This window comes from Nomascus leucogenys, chromosome 2 (genome assembly GCF_006542625.1).
Source record: "Nomascus leucogenys isolate Asia chromosome 2, Asia_NLE_v1, whole genome shotgun sequence".
NCBI classification, from domain to species: Eukaryota; Metazoa; Chordata; class Mammalia; order Primates; family Hylobatidae; genus Nomascus; species Nomascus leucogenys.
Window position 1 is genome coordinate 90,196,927 of NC_044382.1, and position 23,148 is coordinate 90,220,074.

The following is a 23,148-nucleotide window of genomic DNA, read 5'->3' on the forward strand; positions in this document are numbered from 1 at the left end:
CCTGATTCTCCATCAGTCTATGACAATGCTCAAGGCTTCTCCTTTCTAAAATCTTTCTCTCAAACCTATTCTATCTCAAGATGTTTTTCTTTTCTTCAATTCAAACTTCCTAAAAACATCGTTTATTTTTCTGACTTATACATTTCACTAATGTTTACTGAGTTAATTGGCATTTTACTGAGTAGTCCTGGCATTAAGCCAGGTCTAAGGATACAGTGATGAATAAGACAAAACTACTGACTTCAAGGAGACCAAACTTTCCTTGGGATGCTGGGATGTAAATAGATAAAGTCTAAAAGATTACCAAGGAATTATTGATAATTCATTAACAATAAAAAATCCCTGTCATTAATTAAATGAAATGTAATGTTTCTCAGTGTGGCCATACTAATAGCAATGACTACTCTTTATTGAATGTTGTATGTAAATCAGGCACCATGGGATTTGCTGGCAAGATGGCCGAATAGGAGCAGCTCCAATCTGCAGCTATCAGTGAGATCGATGCAGAAGGGGAGTGATTTCTGCATTTCCAACTGAGGTACCTGGTTCATCTCATTGAGACTGGTTGGACAGTGGGTGCAGCCCATGGAGGGTGAGCCGAAGCAGGGTGGGGCATCACCCTACCAGGGAAGTGCAAGGGGTCGGGGGATTTCCCTCCCCTAGCCAAGGGAAGCCATGAAGGACTGTGCTGGGAGGAACCGTGTACTCCGGCCCAGATACTGAGCTTTTCCCATGGTCTTTGCAACCCACAGACCAGGAGATTTCCTCCGGTGCCTACGCCATCAGGACCCAGGGTTTCAAGCACAAAACTGGGCGGCCATTTGGGGAGACACCGAGCTAGCTGCAGAAGTGTGTTTTTCATACCCCAGTGGTACCTGGAACACCAGCGAGACAAAACCATTCATTCCGCTGCAAAGGGGGCTGAAGCCAGGGAGCTGAGTGGTCTCGATTGGCAGGTCCCATGCTCACGGAGCCCATCAAGCCAAGATCCACTGGCTTCAGATTCTCGCTGCCAGCACAGCAGTCTGAGATCAAACTAGGATGCTCGAGCTTGGTGAGGGGAGGGGCGTCCACCATTGCTAAGGCTTGAGTAGGCAGTTTTACCCTTACAGTGTAAACAAAGCCACCGGGAAGTTCAAAGTGAGCAGAGCCCACCACAGCTCAGCAAGGCTGCTCTGGCCAGACTGCCTCTCTAGATTCCTCCTCTCTGGGCAGGGCATCTCTGAAAAAAAGGCAGCATCTCCCTGGGACAGAGCACATGGGGGAAGGGGTGGCTGTGGGCGCAGCTTCAGCAGACTTAAATGTCCCTGCCTGATGGCTCTGAAGAGAGCAGCGGATCTCCCAGCACAGCGTTCGAGCTCTGATAAGGGACACACTGCCTCCTGAAGTGGGTCCCAGAACCCGGTGTATCCTGACTGGGAGACACCTCCCAGTAGGGGCTGACAGACACTTCATACAGGAGAGCTCTGGCTGGCATCTGGCAGGTGCCCCTATGGGACAAAGCTTCCAGAGGAAGGAACAGGAAGGAATCTTTGCTGTTCTGCAGCCTCTGCTGGGAATACCCAGGCAAACAGGGTCTGGAGTGGGCCTCCAGCAAACTCCAGCAGACCTGCAGCAGATGGGCCTGACTGTTAGAAGGAAAACTAACAAACAGAAAGGAATAGCATCAACATCAACAAAAAGGACATCCACTCAGAGACCTCATCTGAAGGTCACCAGCATCAAAGACAAAAGGTAGATAAACCCATGAAGATGGGGAGAAAACAGTGCAAAAAGGCTGAAAATTCCGAAAACCAGAATGCCTCTTCTCCATCAAAGGATCACAACTCCTTGCCAGGAAGGGAAAAAAAACTGGATGGAGAATGAGTTCGATGAATTGACAGAAGAAGGCTTCAGAAGGTGGGTAGTAACAAACTCCTCCAAGCTAAAGGAGCATGTTCTAACCCAACGAAAGGAAGCTAAGAACCTTGAAAAAAGGTTAGAGGAATTGCTAACTCGAATAACCAGTTTAGAGAGGAACATAAATTACCTGATGGAGCTGAAAAACACAGCATGAGAACTTCGTGAAGCATAAACAAGTATCAATAGCTGAATCAATCAAGCAGAAGGAAGGATATCAGAGATTGAAGATCAACTTAATGAAATAAAGTGAGAAGACAAGATAAGAGAAAAAAGAATGAAAATAAACAAACAAAGCCTCCAAGAAATATAGTACTATGTGAAAAGACCAAATCTACGTTGGATTGGTATACCTGAAAGTGATGGGGAGAATGGAACCAAGTTGGAAAACACTCTTCAGGATATTATCCAGGAGAACTTCCCCAACCTAGCAAGACAGGCCAACACTCAAATTCAGGAAATACAGAGAACACCAAAAAGGTACTCCTTGAGAAGAGCAACCCTAAGACACATAATTGTCAGATTTGCCAAGGTCGAAATGAAGGAAAAAATGTTAAGGACAGCTAGAAAGAAAGGTTGGGTTACCCACAAAGGGAAGCCCATCAGACTAACAGCAGATCTCTCTGCAGAAACCTTACAAGCCAGAAGAGAGTGGGGGCCAATATTCAACATTCTTAAAGAAAAGAATTTTCAACCCAGAATTTCATATCCAGCCAAACTAAGCTTCATAAGTGAAGGAGAAATAAAACCCTTTACAGGCAAGCAAATGCTGAGAGACTTTGTCACCACCAGGGCTGCCTTACAAGAGCTCCTGAAGGAAGCACCAAACATGGAAAGGAACAACTGGTACCAGCCACTCCAAAAACATATCAAATTGTAAAGACCATTGACACTATGAAGAAACTGCATCAACTAACAGGCAAAAGAACCAGCTAGCATCATAATGACAGGATCAAATTCACACATAACAATATTAACCTTAAATGTAAACAGGCTAAATGCCCCAGTTAAAAGACACAGACTGGCAAATTGGATAAAGAGTCAAGACTTATCAGTGTGCTGTATTCAGGAGACCCATCTCCCATGCAAAGACATACATAGGCTCAAAATAAAGGGATGGAGGAATATTTACCAAGCAAATGGAAAGCAAAAAAAATAAAAAAATAAAAAAAAGCAGGGGTTGCATCCTAGTCTCTGAAAAAACAGACTTTAAACCAACAAAGATCAAAAGAGACAAAGAAGGACATTACATATTGGTAAAGGGATCAATTCAACAAGAAGAGTAACTATCCTAAATATATATGCACCCAATACAGGAGCACCCAGATTCATAGAGAAAGTTCTTAGAGACCTACAAAGAGACTTAGACTCCCACACCATAGTAGTGGGAGACTTTAACATTCCACTGTCAATATTAGACAGAACAATGAGACAGAAAATTAACAAGGATATTCAGAACTTGAACTCAGCTCTGGACCAAGCAGACTTAATAGACACCTACAAAACTCTCCACCCCAAATGAACAGAATATACATTCTTCTCAGCACCACATAGCGCTTATTCTAAAATCGACCACAAAATTGGAGGTAAAACACTCCTCAGCAAATGCAAAAGAACGGAAATCATAACAAACAGTCTCTCAGACCACAGTGCAATCAAATTTAGAACTCAGGATTAAGAAACTCATTCAAAACCACACAACTACATGGAAACTGAACAACCTGCTCCTGAATGACTACTGAGTAAATAATGAAATGAAGGCGGAAATAAATAAGTTCTTTGAAACCAATGAGAACAAAGACACAACATACCAGAATCTCTGGGACACATTTAAAGCAGTGTGTAGAGAGAAATTTATAGCACTAAATGCCCACAAGAGAAAGCAGGAAAGATCCAAAATCAACACCCTAACATCACAATTAAAAGAACAAGAGAAGCAAGAGCAAAAAAATTCAAAAGTGAGCAGAAGACAATAAATAACTAAGATCAGAGCAGAACTGAAGGAGATAGACACGAAAAACCCTTCAAAAAAGTCAGTGAATCCAGAAGCTGTTTTTCTGAAAACATCAACAAAATAGATAGACCCCTAGCCAGACTAATAAAGAACAAAAGAGAGAAGAATCAAATAGACACGATAAAAATGATAAAGAGGATATCATCACTGATCCCACAGAAATACAAACTACTACCAGAGAATAATACAAACACCTCTACGCAAATAAACTAGAAAATCTAGAAGAAATGGATAAATTCCTGGACACATAAACCCTCCCAAGACTAAACCAGGAAGAAGTTGAATCTCTGAATAGACCAATGACAAGTTCTGAAATTGAGGCAGTAATTAATAGCCTACCAACCAAAAAAGTCCAGGCCCAGATGGATTCACAGCCGAATTCTAACAGAGGTACAAAGAGGAGCTGGTACCATTCCTTCTGAAACTATTTCAAACAATAGAAAAAGAGGGACTCCTCCATAACTCATTGCATGAGGCCAGCATCATCCTGATACCAAAACCTGGCAGAGACACAATAAAAAAAGAAAATTTCAGGGCAATATCCCTGATGAACATCGATGCAAAAATCCTCAATAAAATACTGGCAAACCGAATCCAGCAGCACATCAAAAAGCTTATCCACCACAATCAAGTCGGCTTCATCCCTGGGATGCAAGGCTGGTTCAGCATACACAAATCAATAAACATAATCCATCACATAAACAGAACCAATAACAAAAACCATATAATTATCTCAATAGATGCAGAAAAGGCCTTCAATAAAATTCAACAGCCCATTCATGCTAAAAATTCTCAATAAACTAGATATTGATGGAACGTATCTCAAAATAATAAGAGCTATTTATAAGAAACCCTCAGCCAATATCATACTGAATGGGGAAAAGCTGGAAGCATTCCCTTTGAAAACTGGCATAAGACAAGGATGCCCTCTCTCACTACTCCTATTCAACATAGTATTGGAAGTTCTGGCCAGGACAATCAAGCAAGAGAAAGAAAGAAAGGGTATTCAGATAGGAAAAGGGGAAGTCAAATTGTCTCTGTTTGCAAATTACATGATTGTATATTTAGAAAACCCCATCGTCTCAGCCCAAAATCTCCTTAAGCTGATAAGCAACTTCAGCAAAGTCTCAAGATACAAAATCAATGTGCAAAAATCAGGAGCATTCTTATACACCAATAACAGACTAACAGCCAAATCATGAGTGAACTCCCATTCACATTTGCTTCAAAGAGAATACAATACCTAGGAATCCAACTTACAAGGGATGTGAAAGACCTCTTCAAGGAGAACTACAAACCACTGCTCAAGGAAATAAGAGAGGACACAAACAAATGGGAAAATATTCCATGCTTATGGATAGGAAGAATCAATATCGTGAAAATGGCCATACTGCCCAAACTAATTTATAGATTCAATGCTATCCCCATCAAGCTACCATTGACTTTCTTCACAGAATTGGATAAACTACTTTAAATTTTATATGGAACCAAAAAAGAGCCTGAATAGCCAAGACAATCCTAAGCAAAAAGAACAAAGCTGGAGTCATCATGCTACCTGACTTCAAACTATACTACAAGGCTACAGTAACCAAAACAGCATGGTACTGACACCAAAACAGATATATAGACCAATGGAACAGAACAGAGTCTTCAGAAATAACACCATACATCTACAACCATCTGATCTTTGACTAACCTGACAAAAACAAGCAATGGAGAAAGGATTCCCTATTTAATAAATGGTGTTAGGAAAACTGGCTAGCCATATGCAGAAAACTGAAATTGGATCCCTTCCTTACACCTTATACAAAAATTAACTCAAGATGGATTAAAGACTTAAACGTAAGACCTAAAACCATAAAAATCCTAGAAAAAAACCTAGGCAATACCATTCAGGACATAGGCGTGGGCAAAGACTTCATGACTAAAACACCAAAAGCAATGGCAACAAAAGCTAAAATAGACAAATGGGATCTAATTAAACTAAAGAGCTTCTGCCTAGCAAAAGAACTATCATCAGACTGAACAGGCAACCTACAGAATGGGAGAAAATTTCTACAATCTATCCATCTGACAAAGGGCTAATATCCAGAATCTACAAAGAACTTAAACAAATTTACAAGAAAAAAAAACCCCATCAAAAAGTGGGCAAAGGATATGAACAGATACTTCTCAAAAGAAGATATTTATGCTGCCAACAAACATAAGAAAAAAAGCTCATCATCACTGGTTATTAGAGAAATGCAAATCAAAACCACAATGAGATTCCATCTCACACCAGTTACAATGACAATCATTAAAAAGTCAGGAAACAACAGATGCTGGACAGTATGTGGGGAAATAATGCTTTTACATTGTTGGTGGGAGTGTAAATTAGTTCAACCATTGTGGAAGACAACGTGGCGATTCCTCAAGGATCTAGAACCAGAAATACCATTTGACCCAGCAATCCCATTACTGGGTATGTACCCAAAGGATTATAAATCATGCTGCTATAAAGACACATGCACACGTATGTTTATTGAGGCACTGTTCACAATAACAAAGACTTGGAACCAACCCAAATGCCCATCAATGATAGATTGGATAAAGAAAATGTGGCACATATACACCATGGAATACTATGCAGCCATAAACAAGGATGAGTTCATGTCTTTTGCAGGGACATGGATGAAGCTGGAAACCATCATTCTCAGCAAACTAACACAAGAACAGAAAACCAAACACGGCATGTTCTCACTCGTAAGTGGGAGTTGAACAATGAGAACACATGGACAAAGGGAGGGGAACATCACACACTGGGGTCTGTCAGGGGGTGGGGGGCTAGGGGAGGGATAGTATTAGGAGAAATACCTAATGTTGATAATGGGTTGATGGGTGCAGCAAACCACCATGGCACGTGTATACCTATGTAACAAACCTGTGCGTTCTGCACATGTATCCCAGAACTTAAAGTATAATAATAATAAAAAAAAGCACCATGCTAAATGCTTTGTATCATAATCTAACAACACGTCATTCACTGAGCAGTAACCCCATGAGGTGGGCATTATCATTCCCATTTCATTCCCATCAGGAAATGGCCTTAGAAGGTGACTGGCAGGATCAGAGTTCAAACCCTGGTCTTATCTGGCTCCAAAGCTTTGACAACATTACCCTACTCAGGCTTCTGGTAAATAATTGCAATTCATACTATTTTAATCATAGTAAAGAGGCTTGTTCAGATACACATATCTCACTCTGTCACCCAGACTGGAGTGCAGTAGTTCAGTCATGGCTCACTGGAGCCTTAAATTCCTGGGGTCAAGTGATCTTCCTGCGTTGGACTCCCAAAGTGCTGGGATACAGCATGAGCCAGTGCATCTGGCCCAGATATATTAAAGACAGTCTACAAGATGAACTAGTTGGGTTTACCTAGAAGAGTGACCGCATCTGGTTAAAGCCTTTGCGCACATATTATTACTCTACATACCTGTCATAATCTGTAGCATTTTTTGGCAGAAAAACTGGAGGTAAAGAAAGAGTTTAATAATACATACATATATATTTATTTAAGCAATTAATTCCTATATTAGGAATATGAACAAATTTAAATTTCTGGCACAGTTTTATTAACCCTTAATTTTATAAGTTTGAAAACTGATAAAACCTACATAACAACTGCTCTGGAGAGGAATCTGGCAATGTCTAATAAAATGACATATGCATTTACCCTTTGACTCAGCAATCCTATTTCTAGAAGTCTAACCCACAAAGGCCAGGCATGGTGGCTCACACCTGTAATCCCAGCACTTTGGGAGGGTGAGGCAGGTGGATCACCTGAGGTCAGGAGTTCGAGACCAGCCTGGCCAACATGGCAAAGCCCTGTCTCTACTAAAAATTCAAAAATTAGCTGTGTATGGTGGCACGTGCCTGTAATCTCAGCTACTCAGGAGGCTGAGGCAGGAGAATCGCTTGAACCTGGGAGGCAGAGGTTGCAGTGAGCCGAGATCACGCCATTGCACTCCAGCCTGGGTGACAGAGTGAGACTCTGTCTTAAAAAAAAAAAAAAAAAAAAGAAAGAAAGAAATCTATCCCACAAATATACTGGCAAAAATACAAACATACATCTGCATAAGACTACAAATTGAAATATTATTTGTAATAGCAAAAGACTGGAAACAATATAAATGTTCATCAGTGGAGAGCCAGTTGAATAATGTAGTGCGTCTCCACAATGGAGTACTATGTAGATATTAAAAGGAATGATGAATATCTACTTACAGTTATGCCTAGTTTAATGACAGGGATGTGTTCTGAGAAGTGCTTCATTAGGTGATTTTGTTGTTGTGGAAACATCATAGAGTGTACCCACACTAATCTAGATGGTATAGCCTCCTACACACCTAGGCTATACGGTATAGCCTATTGCTACTAGGCTACAAACCTGTAGAGGATGTTATTGTGCTGAATACTGTAGGCAACTGTAACACAATGGTAAGTATTCGTGTATCCAAACATAGCTAAATGTAGAAAAGATGCAGTAAAAATGCAGTATTAAAATCTTTTTTTTTTTTTTTTTTTTTTTTTTTTTTTTTAAGAGATGGAGTTTTGCTCTTGTTGCCCAGGCTGGAGTGCAGTGGTGCAATCTTGGCTCACTGCAACCTCTGCCTCCCGGGTTCAAGTGATTCTCCTGCCTCAGCCTCCCAAATAGGTGGGATTACAGGTGTGTGCCACCACGCCCAGCTAATTTTTTCTATTTTTAGTACAGATAGGGTTTCATCATGTTGGCCAGGCTAGTCTCAAAACTCCTGACCTCAGATGATCCACCCACCTCATCCTTCCAAAGTTTAGGGATTACAGGCATGAGCCCCTGCACCCGACCAGTATTAAAATCTTATGGGACCACTGTCACTGACCAAAATGCTGCTATGCAGCACATGACTGCATATTGGTATGGTGTGATTTTCTAGATAGAAATACTATATACTTTTACAGTGTATACTTTATACACTATATATACTTTTCTCCACCTCATTTTTAAGTGAAAAAAGTGAGGTGGAGAAGAGTATACATAGTGTGTTGAAATTTATTTTTAAAATAACATGGATACATATAAATATTTCTTTACATTAAAAAAAAAAGAAGGATAAGGCACAAAATAAATAAAGGTTACATAGAAAGAGAGGGAGGGGCCTAGATAGAAGGTAGGGAGAAGCCAGATTCCCCAGGGTGAAATGGGTCTCTTTTCCAGATTTGACTCTGGTACCTGTAGATATTTTAAACTATAAAACAAAATTAAATGAAAATAAAAGTCATTCCTACAAAATAAAAAGCAAATTAAATAAATGAACTTAGTTAATGGGTGCAGGAAATCAACATGGCACATGGATACATATGTAACAAACCTGCACATTGTGCACATGTTCCCTAAAACCTAAAGTATAATAAAAAAAAAAAAGAATGTATGAAGTCAGTAGCTTAACCACATGGAAAAGGATTATTTCAAATGACTTCAAAATACAGTGACTTGACTGTACCAGATGAGATACAGTTTGAGAAAGAAACTGCATAAATAATCTTAAACTACTTTCTCTATTCATTTGTTAGTGATAATATTGGTACTGTTATTCTGAATCTAATTAATGTGTATATACATATTAATTTCAATCAAATAAATTTATGTCTTTAAATATCACGATATTCTGCATAAAATAAAATTAAAACCCAGAGATACAGACATAAAATCAAAGAAATTAAGTAAAACCATATAATCCTAAATTATTACAGTTTATTAATATAAATGCTTTAAAAACACACGATTTCTAATTCTGTCCGCTAAAAAGGCCGAGAACGAATGCCCATTTTGACGTGATGAGCACCTTTCCTGCCCAGGTTGTGGTCTCTACTTCTCATTTCCACTGCAAGGAATCAGGACTCCTTGGAGAAATAATGGATTCTAAGTTTGTGGGGGAAAATGTAAAATATGAGACTGAAACATTTTATACCAGAAGGCCAAGGAGTTATTAAGCACCTTTAACTTTGGGCTTTTGTTCAAGGGACTTAGGGATTAAACTGAAGAAGCTCCCATTGCTCAAAGATGGGGCAGTCTGAACTTCCGTAAGAATAATAACATTGCCCAGGCGCAGTGGCTCACGCCTGTAATCCCAGCACTTTGGGAGGCCGAGGTGGGTGGATCACCTGAGGTCAGGAGTTTGAGACCAGCCTGGCCAACATAGCAAAATCCTGTCTTTACTAAAAATGCAAACATTATCAGGGCATGGTGGCAGGGGCCTGTAGTCCCAGCTACTCGGGAGGCTGAGGCAGGACAATCACTTGAACCTGGGTTGCAGTGAGTCAAGGTCGCACCACTGCACTCCAGCCTGGGTGACAGAGCAACACTCTATCTCAAAGAATTCATCATGTCAATTTTTAGATGTAACTGTCAGATTACAAAAAATACAAAGGACACGAGAACACATTAATCAAGGCTACAGTGAGCAAATACAGAATATGTAAATTCTATAAAACAAATGACCAGGTTTCTTTAAAAAATAAATTGCAAGATAAAAGAAGGAAGGGAACATTTTATGTTAAAAGACACTTAAGAGACCTATCACCTATACTGAATCCTGGTTTAATAAATCACGTAAGACCTTCTAGTGAGACAGGATGTGGAAGCAGAACAGTGATGTTGGTGATCCCGACCCTGTGTAAGCCTAAGGTAATGTATGTGTTTGTGTCATCGTTTTTAATAAAAAAGTTTAAAAGGCAAAAAAAAAAGTAACAAATTTAAAAAATAGAAAATAGCTTATAGAATAAGGTAAGGCCATAAAGAAAAATATTTTTGTATAGCTCTATAGCTCTATAAAAGGCTTGTGTTTTAAGCTCAGTATTATTACAAAAGAATCAAAAGATTTTTTAAGTTTATAAAGTGAAAAAGTTACAATAATCTCAAGTTAATTTATAATTAAAGAAAGAAAAATATTTTTATAAATTTGGTGTAGCCTAAGTGTGTGGTGTTTATAAAGTCTATGGTAGTGTACAGTAATGTCTGGGGCCTTCACATTTGCTCAGCACTCACTCACTGACTCCTGCAGAGCAACTTCCAGCTTTCCAAGCTCCATTCATGGTAAGTGCCCTATACAGGTGTACCTTTTTTTTTTTTTTTGAGATGGAGTCTTGCTCTTCTCGCCCAGGCTGGAGTGTATTGGCACGATCTTGGCTCACTGCAACCTCCGCCTCCTGGGTTCAGACTATTCTCCTGCCTCAGCCTCCTGAGTAGCTGGGATTACAAGCGCCCGTCATCACACCTGGCTAATTTTTGTACTTTTAGTACAAAATTACTAATTAGTACAAAAGTACTGATTTTTGTACTTTTAGCACAAAATTAGTACAAAATAGACGGGGTTTCATGTTGGCCAGGCTGGTTTTGAACTCCTGACCTCAGGTGATCCACCCCCGCTTGGCCTCCCAAAGTGCTGGGATTACAGGCGTGAGCCACTATACCCATCCAGGTGTACCATTTTTTTAATCTTTTATACTGTATTTTACTGTATCTTTTTAATGTTTAACTACGTTTAGTTACACAAATAGTCACCATGGTATTACAATTGCCTGCAGTTTTCAGTACAGTAACAGGCTGCACAAGTTTGTAGCCTAGGAGCAATAGGCTATACCACATAGCCTAGGTGTGTAAGAGACTGTACTGTTGAGGTTTGTGTAAGTACACTCTATGATGTTCGTACAAGGATGAAGTCGTTAGTGATGCATTTCTCAGAACATATCCTGTCATTAAGTGATGCATGACTGTATAGACTGAAATATTTACAGATGATGCTTGGGGTTTTCCTCAAAACAATCCAGGCATACGGGGGAGTGTAGAGAGGTATTGATAAAGCAAGAGTGTCTGTGACTTGATAATTGCTGGGGTGAAGGGTCCTTGGGATACACTGTGCAAAAGTAATCGCAGTTTTCTCCATTACCAACCTAAGTATGTATGTTTGAAATGTTTGTGTATCTTGAAATTTTCTACAATAAGAGATGGTTAGGAACTTTCACACATAAAATGTTTTTCATAATTTACTCTCTCTACTCAGATGAATTAGTGTTTACCTAACAACCTGATGAAATTCACCATTATAAAGACACTTATTATCATTAATTATTCTTCTAGTACAGGAAGGGGATGTTAATAATTAGCTTATAGTGGCCGGGCGTGGTGGCTCACTCCTGTAATCCCAGCACCTTGGGAAGACAGTGGGTGGACCACCTGAGCCCAGGAGTTCGAGATCAGCCTGGACAAGATGATGAAACCTCATCTCTACAAAAACAAAACAAAACAAAACAAACAAAACAAAACAAAACAAAACAAAAAACAAAAAAAGTTAGCCAGGTGGGCATGGTGGCATGTGCCTGTAGTCCCAGCTACTTGGGAGGCTGAGGCAGGAGGATCACTTGATCCCAGGAGGAATAGGTTGCAATGAGCCGAAATTGCACTACTGCACGCCAGTCTGGGCAGCAGAGTGAGACAATTAAAAAAAGGAGCTTATAGAAAGTCTGTTTGGCTGTTATGCCTTATGCCACAATGCCTCTAAGGCTGAGAGCTATTTCTCCACAAAATTAAGACTGTGAAGTTACACTTGAGTGTTTCTTATAAGTAGGCCCTATGATTATTTTTTTACTTACTTAAATTGGGTCACATGTTATTTATTTTATTAAGAAACAAGATCACTACCTCTGCATGAATAAGCTCAGGTGCCACCAATACCTGTCCCAGATGAACCGACAAACCCAGGAGAAAGGAGCCATGGAGCAATGTCACTTACCTAGCTGTCTCCTCAAACTGTATGTCATCCACTGAGGCTGTAACACAGGAAACTCCAGCATGTTTCTCAGCTTCAAAAATACATATAAATGTGCTGCTTTAGTGGTGACATGAGAATATTTCAGTATAAGGGAAAGGAATGAAATGTAAGTGTATTGATTTTAGTCACCCATCCCTCATTCATTATAGCATCACTGTGCCCACACTTTCTGGACCAACTGGCTCCATACAAGCTTCTTTGCTCTGTGAGTTATGTTTCTACTGTATGGTAATTACTGCACTTTATCCTAATTTTTAACTTACATGAACTTGTATTTGAAATTTAATACCAATATCCTGCAAATCTAGCTATTGAAATAGCAATTTTAGTAAGTTGGTGCTGACTTTAAATATTTTATCAGGTACTATCCTTCTTGTTTTAAAATCAAAGCATCACAGGTGTAGCCACTTGCCCACATAACCAGTAGCAGAATCTGTTTAAATGATTTAACCACCGTAATCACTTGAGTGATATGGGAAACCCCGAGTCATCCCAAATCAAAGAGGATCTTCTCTGGGTATCAGAGAAAGAGAGATGGGCACACAGTAGATATTTAGTCAATATTTATTTTATTATTACCAAATTTATGCCAAATTCAGTATACATTAATTACCTTGAATGAGGAGTATGGAGTAGGGTGGGAGAGTTCAGGAAGAAGCTTGGTTATTTCCATGTTCTATGTCTGCATGTAATTTGCTCAGATTTTTTTTTATTGTTGGATTTGCTTTACATAAAAAACACCAGAATTTATACTCTGTGGGGAAGATTTTGACATGCGCTTCTGCCAGATTTGATTTTGAGAAACAGTCAATTGAAAGCCAAACAGATTATATTGGCTTTATAAGAACTTTTGACCTCATTTTAGTTTTCGAGACTTCAGTCCTGGTGCCACACGATTAAGAAAAAAAGAGTGAATTATACTGAATTTGTCTTCCTTGTGTGTACTGGATCATTGTAACTACATATATTAATTGATAGTCCTAGGTAAGAAGACATGAGAGATACTCCACTGGGCACGTATTTAACACATTCCTGTCTAGGATCTAATTCTGGAGAAAACTGGACATTCAAAAAGGACAGTTCCTTCCAACTAGTTCAGGGAAAGGAAGGGAAAATGGAAGAATCGGACTCTAGGAATGCTCAAGGTGGACTCAATTTAATTCAATGCACCAAACATTTGTTAAGTTCTTGCTAATTTCCAGACACTGAGTTGGATGAGTTCTTGGTTTTTTTTTGTTTTTTTTTGTTTGTTTGTTTGTTTTTTCAGACGGAGTCTCACTCTGTCACCCAGGCTGGAGTGCAATGGTGTGATCTTGGCTCATTGCAACATCCGCCTCCCGGGTTCAAGTGATTCTCCTGCCTCAGCCTCCCCAGTAGCTGGGACTACAGGTGTGCACCACCATGCCCAGCTAATTTTTTGTATTTTTAGTAGAGATGGGGTTTCACCGTGTTAGCCAGGTTGGTCTTGATCTCCTGACCTCGTGATCTGCCTGCCTCAGCCTCCAAAGTGCTGGGATTACAGGCATGAGCTCTATCTTTTAAGCAGTCCACTTGGTGGCACTTAGAGATCCAGCCATAGTCAGTACCCCTTTACAGCTTAAGTTTTCCAGGGAACTATTGAAACCTTGCAAATATATGCTTAAATCATTGATTAAAGAATACTTAATAAACATTCATTCCAGTTACTTGACATGAATGGGATGTTGAGGTTATTAATTCTTAGTAATAAAGTGTTATAATGTATACCAACATGAGTATCTTTTTTTTTTTTTTTTAAGAGACGATGTCTCTATCACCCAGGCTGGAGTGCAGTGGCACCATCATAGCTCACTCCAGCCTCGAACTCCTGGGCTCAAGTGATCTTGCCTCAGCCTCCTGAGTAGCTGGGACTATAGGCATGTGCCACCACAGCTAGCTAACTTTTAAAAAATTGTTTAAAATATTTTTTGTAGAGACAGGGTCTCATGATTTTGCCCAAGCTGGTCCCAAACTCTTGGACTCAAGTGATCCTCCCGCCTTGGCCCCTCAAAGCACTGGAATTACAGGCGTGAGCCACCATGCCCAGCTGAGTTATCAATTTTGAATGACTTAAATGATAATTAAAATGTAGCAACCAGTGAAAAAATTAAACTTTTATTGTTTATATTGGGTATCTATTCTGTATATCTAGCACTATACTAGATTTCTTAAGGGATCAAAAAGTAATAAAATCATGACAGTTACTTTTTATTAAGCATTTATTATTGATCAGGCACTAGGCTAGTCATTTAAACATGTCGATTACATGAAATTGGTACTATTGTTAGCTCCCTTTTATAAATAAGAAAATTTAGGCTTAGAAAGATTAAATGCATTGTTCTAAATAGTGATTTTGACTATAGAAGCAATAGGAACTTTCAGGAAAGAGTAGGTTAGACAAACCAGAGAACACTCCCAGAGAAGTACGTGGCTAAATATGGGTTTCAGGAGCTCAGTAATCATGATTTATACCATTTATTTTCAAGGGTCATTAAACTAAAAGGAAAAAAAATATGGGACCACCATAGGGTCCTGGCTTCACGTGTCATTAAATGCATGCTGTGTTTTTAAACAAGTGTCAATTAGATGACATGAACTCACAGGACTGGCTTGTTCTGGTTCTTGATTTTGATTGCTCTTCATACCAGCAGAAGTGGAAAACCCTAAAGCTGTTTCTGATTTCCTGGGAGAAGTAAAAGAAGCTAAGTGATTGTAAGTAGGTATGAAATGATGACTGATAAAAACAGTGGTAACCTTCCTTCATTCCTTCCTTCCTTCAGCAGATATTGATTGAGCACTTGTTTTATGCAAGGCAGCCTCTGTGTAAGGTGCTGGCAATGGGAAACAGCCAGGACCCCTGCTCTCATGGAGTCTAGTGGATGAGCTAGAGGTTAATTAAATGGACATTGATGTGGTTTGGCTGTGTCCCCACCCAAACCTCATCTTGAATTGTAGCTCCCGTAATTCCCACATGTTGTGGGAAGGAACTGGTGGGAGACAATTGAATCATGGGGGCGGGTCTTTCCTGTGCTATTCTCATAATAGTGAATAAGCCTCATGAGATGTGATGGTTTTATAAGGGGAAACCCCATCTGCTTGGTTCTCATTTTCTCTCCTGCCGCCACCATGTAAGAAGTGCCTTTCACCTTCCGCCATGATTGTGAGGCTTCCCCACCCACGTGGAACTGTGAGTCCGTTAAACCTCTTTTTCTTTATAAATTACCCAGTCTCAGGTATGTCTTTATCGGCAGCATGAAAATGGACTAACGCAGATATATAATGACAAAATGGACTAAGTGCTCTGAAGAAAACAGGATTTTATGAGGGTCAGTAACAGAGATAATACACTAGGTGGGGTGTCCAGGAAGCCTTGAGAGCAGAGGAGGGGAGGGCCTGCTGAGCAGAGGGAACAGTGACTACAAAGGTCCTGGTGACTACAATGCAGACAGTAGGAGGGAGAGTGGGTGAGATGAGGCTGGAGTGAAGGCTGAGGACAGGCTATGCACAGGGCGTTGAAGCTGTTGGTTGAAAGTTTTTGTAATTATTATTCTTCAAGATACTGTTGCACTGCCTTCTGGTCTCCACTGTTTCTGATGAGGTCAGTGGTAATTCTAATCGTTGTTCTCCTATATACGGTGCTTCAGTCTGGCTGCATTCAAGATTTTCTCTTCTCATAGTTTGACTATGATATGCCTGGATGTATTCTTTGTATTAGTTTTTCTTTCTTTCTTTTTTTTTTTTAAGTTGGAGACAGAGTCTTGCTCTGTCGTCCAGGCTGGAGCGTGGTGGCACCATCTTGACTCACTGCAACCTCTGCCTCCTGGGTTCAAGCGATTCTCCTGCTCAGCCTCCTGAGTAGCTGGGATTACAGGCGTGTACCACCATGCCCAGCTAATTTTTGTATTTTTAGTAAAATGGGGTTTCACCATGTTGGCCAGACTGGTCTTGAACTTCTGACCTCAGGTGATTTGCCTGCCTCGACCTCCCAAAGTGCTGGGATTATAGGTGTGAGCCACCGTGCCCAGACTGTATTAGTTTTTCTTGGTGTTCTATGACCTTGAATCTGTAATTGTATGTCTTTCACCATATTTGGAACTCTATGTTTATGTTTTATTTTTCCACAAATCTCTGTTATTTTATTTTATTTTATTTTTTTGAGACAGGGTCTTGCTCTGTTACCCAGGCTGGAGTACAGTGGTGCAATCATGGCTCACTGCAGCCTCGACCTCCCAGGCTCAAGTCATCCTCCCACCTCAGCCTCCTGAGTAGCTGGAACTACAGTTACATGCTACCATGCCTGGCTAATTTTAAAATTTTCTTCTTTTGGTAGAGACAGGATCTCCCTATGTTGCCCAGGCTGGTCTCGAGTTCCTGGGCTCAACCATCCTCCTACCTGAGCTTCCCAAAGTGCTAGGATTACAGGCATGAGCCATTGTACCTGGCCACACTTTATTTATTTTCAAAATTCATTTTTTTCTGTTCTTAGATTGGATAATTTCTATTAATGTATTTTTGCATTTACTAATCCATTTCTCAGCCACGTCCATTCTGCCGTTAAGCCTAGCCACTGAGCTTGTTATTTTAGACACTATATTTTTCAGTTCTGGAATTACCATTTGGCTTTTAAAAAATAGTTTCTATTACTCTGCAGAAATGTACTGCCTTATCAATCTTTTTTTTCTTTTTCTTTTTCTTTTGAGATGGAGTCTCACTCTTTTGCCCTGGCTGGAGTGCAGTGGTACAATCTCGGCTCACTGCAATCTCCACCTCCCAGATTCAAGTGATTCTCCTGCCTCAGCCTCCCGAGTAGCTGGGATTACAAGTGCCTGCCACAACACCCAGCTAATTTTTGTATTTTTAGTAGAGACAGGGTTTCATCATGTTGACCAGGCTGGTCTCAAACTCCTGACCTCAAGGGATCCACCTGCCTCAGCCTCCCAAAGTGCTGGGATTACAGCAATCTTTATTATCATATTTTTCATTATATTCTTGAGCACAGTTATACTAGCTGCTTTAAAATCCTTGAAGCTTAATTCCAGTATCAGGGTCATCTAGGGATGAATCTCCATTGATTGTCTTTTCTCTTAAGAATGAATCATGTTTCCCTTTGTATTTCAAGTAATTTTGGATAATATCCTAGCCATTGTGAGTGATCCATTGTAGAAACTGTGTTTCTCTGAAAAGTGTTGGTTTTGTTTTTGGTTTTGTTTTTTAAAGCAAGCAGTTAACCTGACCAAACTGAAACTATAATCTGTCTACCTAGAGATGGGCACAACTATTTTCAGTTCTTTTGGCCTCAACCAGGAGGTTTGGAGTCCGTCCTATGTATACATGATTCAAGATTTGCCAGATATCTGGGCAAAGATTATAGATAGATTTTAGGGCTCTGTGTCTCTGGCTCTTTCCTTTCTGGAACTTTCCCTTTTGTATTTCAGTAGCTGTGGCATTTCCCAAACCCTGTCTTTGGGCTCTTCAAACCAGCAAGCCTGTGGATTTTCCATCAGAACTATAGCTGGGAACAGACTGGCATTTTCTTTCAGGCTTCAAGTCATTTAAAAAACAAACACAGAAAAAGCCAACACCATTTTGTTCTTTCATGTGTTAACTTTCAAGTGTTCTAAGCCTACTTTTGTTCACTTTTAACCTGCCTTAAGTCTCTTTTATTTAGTGTTTTGCCCAGAGTTTATAATTATTATCTGTGTGAGATTTTTTAATAGGAAACACTTCAGCATGTTAGAAAAATCCTTAAAGCCCTTGGTGAAGAAAAGAAAGGGAAAAATGAACAAAACATATGACATGATCAGATCAGCATCTTCAAAGATTACTTTAGAAGCAGTGTGGAGAGGAGACCATAATGAATGGAGATCAGTTTGGAAATCACTGCTGAAGTCTGCGTGAAAGATGATGATAGCTTGGACTAGATGGTCGCATCGGGGGTGCAGCAAAGTGGTTGGATTTCAGAGATTCCTTTAGGGGGTAACATTGATAGGACTTGCATAGAGTATGCATAGAGTATGTGAAGGGAGAAGTAAGGTGGAGAGAGATATCAAGGATGACTCCTAGACTTTTGACTTGCTCAACTAGATGAGTTGGATGCCACTCCAGAGACAGTAAGCCCTGGAAAAGATTCACAAACAGAGAGAAAAATGTGTGTGTGAGATGTTCCAAAATAATACATGGACGTGTGAGACAGAGGATTACTCAGATGGCTTCAAGTCTTTAGACTTAAGGGACTGGAAAAATAATGGGGCCACTGACAGAAGTAAGGATAGTGAGAATATTTCATCTTTCTTTAAATATTGAGAAGACATTTAGGAATGCAGCAGTGCCTAGGGGTCATAGCAATGCCTTGGGGCCATGACTGGGATTGTAGTAATGTGGCTAAAGAGATAATGCTGGCCTATAAAAAAGTCTGAGAAAATCCCAGAGAAATCAGTTTTGTATTACTACACAGATTCAGTTACACCTTGGCTAAATAATGTCTCGGTGGTGCCTCAGGTCACCATAAAGTGTTTAACACAGGCATTATTCATGTTGCCCAAACCAACTTTATCATACAGGTTTTCTTAATATTAGTAATATTATCAGTTATTAATATTATACTACTAATAGTAATGTAACTATTAAGGTATAGAGTAATTAATTGTCAGTTGGATCTTTCCATGGTTTCCAAAGATGTCAGGTCATAGAAATGATGACAACCACAGGTGGGCCATTGTTTCTCCATCACAAGACAGAGGCACTAAGCAAGGTAACTAAAAGTCATTTCAATGGTCTCATAATGTATTCAGTTGCCTTGGAAACAGGCATCATTATTATTAGCAACCTCAGTGGTTTACGTATTGTTTCTTTTTCCTATCTGTGGATTAATTTTGTATTCGTGTTTCCATTGTTACCTTAATATAACCAATCTCAAATCCTGCTTTAAAAAAAAAAAGGCTTAAACAAGTCATTGATTTCTCACAGTTGTGGAGGCAGGGAAGTTCCAGATCGAGGTGCTTGCCCATGTAGGTCCTAGCGAGGGCTCTCTTCCTGGCCTGTGGATGGCTGTCTTCCTGCTGTGGCCTCACATGGCAGAGAGAAGCTCTCCGGTGTCTCTTCTTATAAGGATATTAATTGTATGGGACCAGGATTCCACTCTTATGACCTCATTAGCCTTAATTCTTCACTCCAAATAGAGTCACACCAGGGGTTAGGACTTCAGTGTATAAATTTCAGTGGGTGGCATGGGGAATATAATTCAGTCCTTAATAAATGTTTTTGCCATTTTTACTGTCATTCTCTCACAAGAACACAGTGGAGTTTTCCAGAGACTACATAAGGGTGTGCTGGCAGCAGGGTGAATGCAGAAGCAGGTATGAAGTCAGCAATCCTCCACTAGCCAGACCTTAGAGAAACTCGCCAGGATGTAACCTTTATCACCACTCCTCTCGCTACACTTTTGTTCTTGTAGAAAATAGTTATTTTTTAATTAAAAATGTTATGTTAACATGTAGTCCATTTCTTTTTAAAAATAATTAAAAATTTTAAATTTCCATTATGGTAAATATGATATAAATAGCCTACATAAACAAAAGCTGGCTGGGTGCTGTGGCTCACGCCTGTAATCCCAACACTTCGGGAGGCTGGGGCCTCCCAACACTTCGGGATCACTTGAGTCCAGGAGTTTGAGACCAGCCTGGGCAACATAGTGAGATCCCATCTCTACAAAAGCAAAACAAAACAAAACAAAACTCCCCAAATTAGCTGGGCCCGGTGGCGAGCGTCTGTGGTCCCAGTTACTCTGGAGGCTGGGGTGGGAGGATCGCTTTAGCCCAGGAGGTTGAGGCTGCAGCGAGCTCTGATGGCGCCACCGCACTCCAGCCTGGGTGAGAGTGAGACCTTGTCACAACAACAACAAACAAACAAACAAACAAACAAACAAAACCCGCAAAAGCTCTCTGGGCTCCTCACTTGTTTAACGGAATGAAGGAATCCGGAGAGCCACACATTTGGGAACCGCCGGTCTCAGCCATGCCCAGCGCGGGCGCACTATTGCAACACCCCTATCCCTGGCTGCGCAGGGCTCAGCTCTCCGCAAGTACCTTCCTCGCCTTCCTTCTCCCCCCCAACCCCCAGCCGCCGCCGCTCCCGCAGCCCCGGTCCCGCGCCTCCCCGCAGCCCCGGCGCCCGCCTACCCGCCAGGCAGGCGGTGGTGTCGATCCACTTGAGCAGCTGCCCGGCGCTCAGCTCGCCGCGGGCAGTGGCGTGCGCCGGCTGGATGGCCTGGCTCATGAGCACCTCGCCGGGCGCCGGCCGCTCCATTGCCAGGACTAGAGCGCTACGCCTGTGGCCCCGGACTCCCCGCCATTCCCGCTCCGCCGGCCCCGCCCGCCCCGCCCAGCTCCAAAGGACGCTGGCGCCGCCCGCCCGGGCCGCGAACCCCTGGCCCTCCGGCGGCCGGGTGGTGGGAGCTGCGAGTGAGGGGGCCCGCAGTGTCACCCCAGGACTATCGCGAGTGGGGGAAAACCAGCGCTCTCGGGTCTCAGGAGAAGTCCGGGAAGTGCGCGGGGAGGGGGGCTCCCAGGTAGACAGGTCTGAAGGCGGCTCCCCGAGGGCCGGGGCGCGAGGAACAGCTTTTGACATAAAAAAGCTATTACACTGTCTAGAGCTGCTATCAGTGACTGTACAAAGCAGTCCTCATAAGGGAAACACTGTCTCCAGAAAACCTCCAGCATCTAAGGGATTGGTGGATGTCTGTCAGGGGAGGCTGCGCCAGGGAGCACGTTTACAATGGAGAACTGGACACCCGGAGAAGTGGAGCAAGCAGCTGAGGTGATAGGAGCCGCTAAGCGACCCGGATCACCTGGCTGGCTCCTGACTGTCCGGAATAGCACCAAGAAGCCTAGCCGACTCTCACGAATTGGTGGTGCCTTTTCATCCTTATACTTTTGGCTTGCCAAGCCTCAGCATGGCGACATCAGAATGGAGATTCTGGTATTTTTCTTTCCTTTTTAAATTTTTTTTTTTTTTTAATGAAAGAGGGGAAATAAGGAAATGTTGACTTGATAGCTTTTAGGAGCCTCTGTGTATATGTTTCAGGACAATCCAATCATAAATAGGAATTGAATGCTTTCACTGAGGCAAGCATGAAGTTTGACTTACATAAAAGGCGTTAAAATAACTTTTAAAAACAAACCAAAACTTGTGCATCCAGATGGTCCCATTATGTAGCTATACACTTATTTCAATGATAACGTCATTACTCACATGGCTTTTGGCACTCCTCCTTGGAAAACGCCTTCTTTTTAATGACTTCTGTATTGAGAAATCATAATTTAGCAATTGATAGATTATTCATCATATATTCACTCCATCTACCAATAACTCTGTGAGAGCCATTTATTGACCTTGGACTTGGCCATGTGGCTTGCTTTCGAATGGAATGTGGAGAGATAGCAGTGTACCACCAGTCTTGCCTTTAGAAGCACCCTGCGTTTCTGTTCTCAGGAACATCTGACCTCTGCCATGAGGTCAAGTAGCTGCCTATTAGCATCTGGGTACCAGACTGAATTCACTTATTGCAGAGGCATCTCAGCCAGCCAGAGGACTCACAGCCTGAAGCAGAGCAACCCAGCAGACATGAAGACTCTTGAATGAGATGTAACTACTTATTGCGTGCCACTGTGATTTTGGGGGTTGCCTGTTATGCAGCAATAGCTGACAGTTACATGAGTGAACTGTATTAATATTTGGAAAGTTTATTAAATTACTGGAAATAAAGTTTGCATTTAGGCTGGGTTGTATTATTTTGGGTAAAAAGTGGTGACTAAAGTGGTGATATTGAATTATGTGTATGCTTGTATACTTGGTTTCTTATAAACTAAAGAAATTTCAGGCCAGTTGTGGTGGCTCATGCCTATAATCCCAGCACTTTGGGAGGCGGAGGTTAGGTAAATTGCTTGAGCTCAGGAGTTGGAGACCAGCCTGAGCAACGTGGTGAAACCCTCTCTCTACCAAAAATACAAGAATTAGTTGGGCGTGGTGGTGTGTGCCTGTGGTCCCAGCTTCTCGGGAGGCTGAGGCAGGACGATCACTTGAGCCAAAAAGGCAGAGGTTGCAGTGAACTGAGTTTCAAAAAAAAAAAAAAAAAGAAAGAAAAAAAAGAAGAAGAACTTTCAAAAATTTCTTTTAAGTTTAAGCATAAGTGTAAGAGGATGGGTTTCCAAAATGATTTTCTTGAAGGGGACAACATGTGTATGTTTGTACGTTTGTCTAGAGATGTTGCTTAAAAAGCAGACACGGTACAGAAATTCACTGTTGTGTTTTCTTATCTTTATTATCTCCTGTTTAGATGTCTTCAGATTATGGTTTCATATCTTTTGTTGGTTT

General features: G+C 41.1%; 1 protein-coding gene across 1 annotated transcript in view; it reads right to left on the reverse strand.

Moving 5' to 3' along the window:
• The window catches only part of ACOT12 (acyl-CoA thioesterase 12), a 63,809-nt gene extending 42,711 nt beyond the window's left edge, over positions 1 to 21,098 (reverse strand). Inside the window, exons 1-2 of the mRNA XM_030823207.1 lie at positions 20,955 to 21,098; positions 12,721 to 12,790 (exon numbers count right to left, since the gene is read on the reverse strand). Coding sequence (XP_030679067.1) covers positions 12,721 to 12,790; positions 20,955 to 21,081 — 197 coding nt within the window. The 5' untranslated portion in view covers positions 21,082 to 21,098. The remainder of the gene's footprint in view (positions 1 to 12,720; positions 12,791 to 20,954) is intronic.
• Positions 21,099 to 23,148: the final 2,050 nt, after the last annotated feature.